This window comes from Beta vulgaris, chromosome 2, assembly GCF_026745355.1.
Source record: "Beta vulgaris subsp. vulgaris cultivar EL10 chromosome 2, EL10.2, whole genome shotgun sequence".
Classification (NCBI taxonomy): domain Eukaryota; kingdom Viridiplantae; phylum Streptophyta; class Magnoliopsida; order Caryophyllales; family Amaranthaceae; genus Beta; species Beta vulgaris.
The window spans coordinates 17,844,221-17,850,407 of NC_079203.1; the positions used below are offsets into that span (position 1 = coordinate 17,844,221).

Consider the following 6,187-nt stretch of genomic DNA (forward strand, 5'->3'; position numbering starts at 1 on the left):
ATGATTTTAGGAGAAAGAATGGAGAATAATTCGTGAAAAAGCATCAATTGTAACATTTTGGTTGAATAAACAAAGGAAAAAAAATAATTTCAAGAAGCAAATAAATAATGGGACGCAGTTTTTCTAGACAAATTACGGAAAAATGTGGAACTAAATATTGAAATGGGAACTATATTTTGGGACACCCAAAATAGAAATGAGAACTATATTTTAGGATAGAGGGAGTAATAGGAAAAGAATAATACTCCTCTGTTTTTTTTATCTTTCTCACTTTCTTGTGTAAATCTTTGAACTTAAATATCTTTCCTCATATAATAGTAAAAATTATAACGATTGAATGTTGATAGTGTAATAATTGAGACGAATCAAACAAGACCCCATATGGCTATATTTTTTCTTATAAATTGAAAAAAAAATTGAGAAAATTCTATTTAAATATGAATAGTGTCAAGATTTTGAGTGAGAATGATAAAAAAAAATAAAAAGGAGTACAACATTTTTTTTCTTTAGGGAACACTCTTCCCTTATAAACCAGAAATTCCTAAACAAAATGTATATATGACCGTTGAACTATTTTTAATATCTTTTATTTAATTGCCTTACAAGTTTTGCACAGATTCTGTTTCTGTAACTGTACACCCCTCTCTCTCCTAAACAAAAATAAAATACAAACATTTTTTGCACATATTACGTGATTATACATCCCCTTTGCTGTCTCTTTATCAAGTAGGGTCCCACTTCATTGTCCTCTTTTCTTCCTTTTCTATTATTTTCTCCTTTTACACTCTCCAAAATTACACTACTCACACCTTAAAAGGCTAAAAGCTACAAATGGAACATTAAATCCAAAAAAATAAAAACAAACCTTTGTGTGAAAAACTCGAAAAAACCAGTAACGGCTACACACACAGCTACCAACAAAAACTGTCTGATTTTCTTCCCAAGTTGTTATGTAAAATTATTTTCAACCAAAAAAAATTCAAAATCTCATATACAGTAACTTGTCATTTTAAAGAAAATATTCACAAAAGAAGACCTAACTATTACCTATTTTCTTCTATAAGTTCTAACTATGTATTATTTTTTGCAGGTATTAAGTTTACCATAGTGATTTTCATAGGTCTTGAGTTACTTATAAGTTACTCCCTCCGTCTTTTTTTATTTGCTACAAGCACTTTTTCACAAAGACCAAGGAGGGAGTGGGGACCATTGACATAAATGAAATTAACAAAAACAAATAGGTAAATTGTGGGACCTATGTATTATATATGGAAACATTTACAAAATCAAGAAGGGAGTGATGGCAAATTTGTAAATAAAGTGTGGGACCTATGTACTATATATGGAAATATTTGCAAATGTAGCAAATAAATTGAAACACCCCTAAATGGCAAAATGTAGCAAATAAAAAAAGACGGAGGGAGTATAACCGATTTAAAAGGTACGATTTCTAAACGTTTACCATCTTCGAACACTTTAAGCAAGTGATAGAGATCTACAAATTAGGAGCAGTATTCTAAAATCTTATCTTCTAAATAGGTAATAGGTTACTCAGGACCTATGAAAATCACAAGATAGTAAACTTGAGACCTGTAGAGAATAAACCATAATTATGACTTATAGATGAAAATGGGTAATAGTTGAACCCCATCTTGTGAAATTTTCTTATTTTTTTAAAGGATCATTAATACTTGATGTAAAGTATTCACTCTAATTTATAAAGTGACTCTTTTAACCCACAAAGTAACCGTTTAAGAGATAAAGTGATGTACTCTTTAGCTCCTATTTTTTTAAACTGAGAAAAACTGAACTACACTTAACTGAATTGAAATTAACTAAACTTAACTGAAATTAGAGAAATCGAATTGCAAAGAAATATTAAAGTAATGAAGTAAACTGAATTAAAAACATAGTCTTCGTCTCTAGCCATAATTTTATTGCAAACAGTCTTACACAAAAGAGTAAAAAACAACTGCACATGATTTCTCGGCCGTCCGATCTTCTGACATCAAAATCTCGATAATTTGTTCTATTATTTCCCCCTCTTAAAATCCCCTGCTTTTTTTTCCCTTACACTCAAATCTCCATTTATTATTGTCTCTCTCTTCCTCTCTAATTTTCTTTCTTAGCTTGAAGAACCAAACATGGCTGCTGAGCCTACTGTTATTCTACTTCTTTTGTTAGCTCTTTCGATTGTTAGTGCTGAAGGTGAGTTTTCTATGTCAATCTTCTGAGATTAAACTTTTGGGTTTTTCTTCTTTGTTAAATTTGTCACTAAATTTGCATTTTCTTGGTTCCAGAAACTTGCTTTACCATATTTTTTCCCCTTGATTTCTTCAAATATTTTTGCTGTCCTTTTTTAATATCTATATATTTGAAATTTTGGGTTAATTTAGGTGTTTTGGCAATGTTATTATATATGGGTACTATAGGTTTTCCAGTATGCAATACATTTTGGGTAAACCATTGATTATATGCTTAGCAGATTTTTTTTTTCTATCCATATAAGCCACGAAGGCAGTACAAACCTGTGACCTATCGTTCATGGTACCTCAATCTTAACCACTAGGCCTTACATTCTTGGTAAATGCTTAGCAGATAAACAAATAGGAGTTGGAAAAGAACAAAAGTTATTGAATGCATGACAGTATGACTACTTTTAGTCTTCTACCCTCACTAAATTGTCCAAATTTTTAGTCAAAGAATTTAAATTTTGTATTGGAATGGTATTTGTAATGTCATTATTAATATTTGAAGTATAAGAATTTAACGTTAAGAAATTTCCTTCAATTAAATGCCTATTTTAGTTGGTTGAAAATGAGCACTTTTTAAAAAATAAAGGAGAGAGTATGTTCTTGTATTTGGAGAGTTGCATAAAAAACATATGTATATTTGTTCTCTATGTGGTTGTTTTATACTCCTAAGTTTATGCATACGATGGTTTATTGTTTAATTTAAGTTGGAAGACTGTGTAACCTCGTTAATGTCGGGAGTCAAAGATTAAAATTTCGAGGCAGCTTTATTGGAAAGGTATTTGCATTGAGTTTAATGGGCTGGGAATTACCACAGAAATGGAACCATATCGATGCATTATATTTATCTACTTGAGAAATGGGAAACCCAGAATTTGTGGCATTATAATTCTGTTGATGGATAGATTTGGTCCTTCTGGAAATTTGGATAAATTTCTGGCCAATTTATGAAGTTATATGATCGGAGATTTTTTTTTTAAGAGAACATCTTCTAAGTGAAATAGTTGCTGAGTTTGTAATACTATGAAAGTTAAGATATGTGCATTCTTGAGTAAGCTAAGATCTCGGTTTCAGAAAATTATGAAATTGTTAAAGCTGCTGCATTGTAAGAGAACATGTTCTTAGTGTTATATTGAATGCGCAGAAGTTATGTCTAGTTATACTTGTCTTTCTGAGGTTGTTAGACACACTGTCATTAAATTGTTAGAGTTGAGAAAGTAGCAACTGTGTTGGTTGATGGTATCATTTTCTTGTTTGATGAATCCAATACCATGAGTTTTCTGGTCTTTTGTAGCGCGGTTATGTTACAATTAAAATTTCGAGGGTTCAAAGAGTTTACAGAAATACTCATTTATGCATAAGCTACTAAGTAATGCCATGGAATCAGCCTATGCATGATTAGGAATGACCTCAAACACCTACTGTTATGCTCTATTATTGTGCAACTTTCATAATCATGATGTTTATACACTTTCATTATTCATTGCAGATGCTTTCCTTGGAGTGAATATAGGAACAGACCTCTCAGACATGCCTCATCCCACTCAAGTGGTCGCGCTTCTGAAATCCCAGCATATTAGGCACGTTCGGCTATATGATGCTGACAAGGGAATGCTCGTAGCCCTTGCAAATACAGGAATACAAGTTGCAATCACGGTTCCCAATGAGCAACTCCTTGGTATCGGGCAATCAAACTCTACTGCAGCTAAGTGGGTTTCACAATATGTGGTTGCCCATTATCCGGCAACTAACATTACTACAATTTGTGTTGGTTCTGAGGTTTTAAGTACCATCCCAAATGCTGCTCCTATTCTTGTGAATGCCCTGAGATTTATCCAGTCTGCACTTGTAGCGTCGAATCTTGAAAGGCAGATCAAAGTTTCAACACCTCTATCTACTTCAGTTATCCTTGATTCTTTCCCTCCTTCCCAGGCCTTTTTTAACCATTCCTTACTCCCAGTCCTGGTCCCAATGTTTAAATTCTTGCAATCAACTAACTCATATCTCATGCTCAACATATATCCTTACTATGACTACATGAATTCTAATGGTGTAATTCCCTTAGACTATGCTCTATTTCAACCTCTTTCTGCTAATAAAGAGGCAGTCGATGCCAATACACTCCTGCACTACACTAACGTCTTTGACGCAATGGTGGATGCCGCCTACTTTGCCATGGCCGATCTCAATTTCACCAACATCCCCATTGTGGTGACTGAGTCAGGCTGGCCATCCAAGGGAGATGCTAAGGAGCCTGATGCCAATCTTGAGAATGCCAATACATATAACAGCAATCTGATAAAGCATGTTCTCAACAATACAGGAACACCGAAACACCCAGGAATCCCTGTTAGTACTTACATTTATGAGCTATACAACGAGGATATAAAGTCAGGGTCCACCTCAGAAAAGAACTGGGGATTGTTTGATTCAAATGGGAAGCCAATCTATATCTTGCATCTAACTGAGGCAGGGTCTGTTTTGGCTAATGATACAACAAACCAAACTTATTGTACTGCAAGAGATGGGGCTGACAAGAGGATGTTGCAGGCTGCCTTGGACTGGGCCTGTGGGCCTGGGAAGGTGGATTGTTCGGCTTTGTTGCAGGGTGAGCCTTGCTATGAGCCTGATAATGTGTTTGCTCATGCTACTTATGCTTTCAACACATATTATCAGCAGACTGCGAGAACTCCAGGATCTTGTGACTTCAATGGTGTCGCTGAAATCACCACCACCGATCCAAGTATGATCAGAACCATGAACTCTTGCCGCACTTTTTTCTAAGATTTTTTTTCTTCAAAGTTTATATATAACTTTTTTTTTGTTTATAATGTGCTACAGGTCATGGTAATTGCACATATGAATCTATTGGTGGTCTTAATGGTACCTTTGCCAATGCGAGTGCACCATCTATGAATGCAATGAGTTCAAGTTCTCCTTGCAGCATATATTTTCAAAGCTCTTCAATATTATTAATGGTTAGAATTCTAGCTTGGAGCACAATTTTCTTACAAGCTGCAAGATTTGTGTAAGATCATCATTGCTTTGAATGCAAAGATATGTGAAGAGTTGAAGGGACCTCCTCGTTTCCCTGATGAGTTCTCGCACTACAGTAATGCCACTGGGAACTGTGAAAAGCATGAATAGAGTTGTAGGTATCAATTGATGTTTTAGTGCTTGCATTCTTTTGTTCTTCCGCAAAATTGTTTGGTAGATGTTTGTTGTTGGGTCATATTTTGTTTCCCCCTCAGGTCTTAAACCTTGTGCAGGTTGGCCCAACAATATCCTTGTTTTTAATCCGAGGACATTGTTAGTTTAGGTTGTATTTTGACGGTATTATAAAACAAGAAGCATTCATAAAAAAATATGAAGGTTGTAACTATTGCTGTAATGCATGGTGATTGGTGCATAGTAGCCAACTTGACTCGAATGACTATAATCTTCTTTTTGGCTTTTGTTTTTGATATGAATGCTAAGCTAAGGAAGCTTAGTATACAAGAGAAACGCCACCTAGGTGAATGAAACCATAAGTCCAAAATTATTAGGATTTTTTAAATAGAGTAATATAATTTTTTGCTCGTTCTTTCATAATAATATAAACTTTTGATTATTTTTAAAATAATACAAATTTCACACCAAAATTCCTCCGCTAAGATAAGTTGACCTGTGACCTTTAAGAAAGGTAAAAAAAATTTCAACAAAACATAATTCCTTTCTCTTTCCTCCCCCCTCCCCTACCCCATCCCCACCCTCACCTCCACCCCTCCCCTACATAACTACCCCCGTCCCACCACAAAACCTCCTCCTTCCACATTGTCATAGTTGGGCAGAATCACTACACCACCATCAAAATAACCACCACCACCACAAGAACTACCACAACTACCACCACCACAAGAGCCACCATTGCACCCAACTCCACATTCAACCCAAAA

General features: G+C 34.7%; 1 protein-coding gene across 1 annotated transcript; it reads left to right on the forward strand.

The window, feature by feature from the left end:
* The first annotated feature begins 1,956 nt into the window (after nt 1–1,956).
* On the forward strand, nt 1,957–5,682 carry LOC104887232 (glucan endo-1,3-beta-glucosidase 2). Its single transcript, XM_010671824.4, has 3 exons — nt 1,957–2,208; nt 3,742–4,995; nt 5,094–5,682. Exons 1-3 carry the CDS (start codon nt 2,145–2,147, stop codon nt 5,282–5,284), a joined length of 1,509 nt encoding a protein of 502 aa, XP_010670126.2. The 5' UTR covers nt 1,957–2,144; the 3' UTR covers nt 5,285–5,682.
* The last annotated feature ends 505 nt before the right edge of the window (nt 5,683–6,187 follow it).

What these genes read in the sequence shown, in the direction of transcription:
- LOC104887232 (XM_010671824.4), top strand. Translation starts at nt 2,145, where the DNA reads ATGGCTGCTGAGCCTACTGTTATTCTACTTCTTTTGTTAGCTCTTTCG. An exon ending in TTCGATTGTTAGTGCTGAAG is followed by an intron (nt 2,209 to 3,741) that starts GTGAGTTTTCTA and finishes TATTCATTGCAG; the next exon opens with ATGCTTTCCTTGGAGTGAAT. An exon ending in AATCACCACCACCGATCCAA is followed by an intron (nt 4,996 to 5,093) that starts GTATGATCAGAA and finishes AATGTGCTACAG; the next exon opens with GTCATGGTAATTGCACATAT.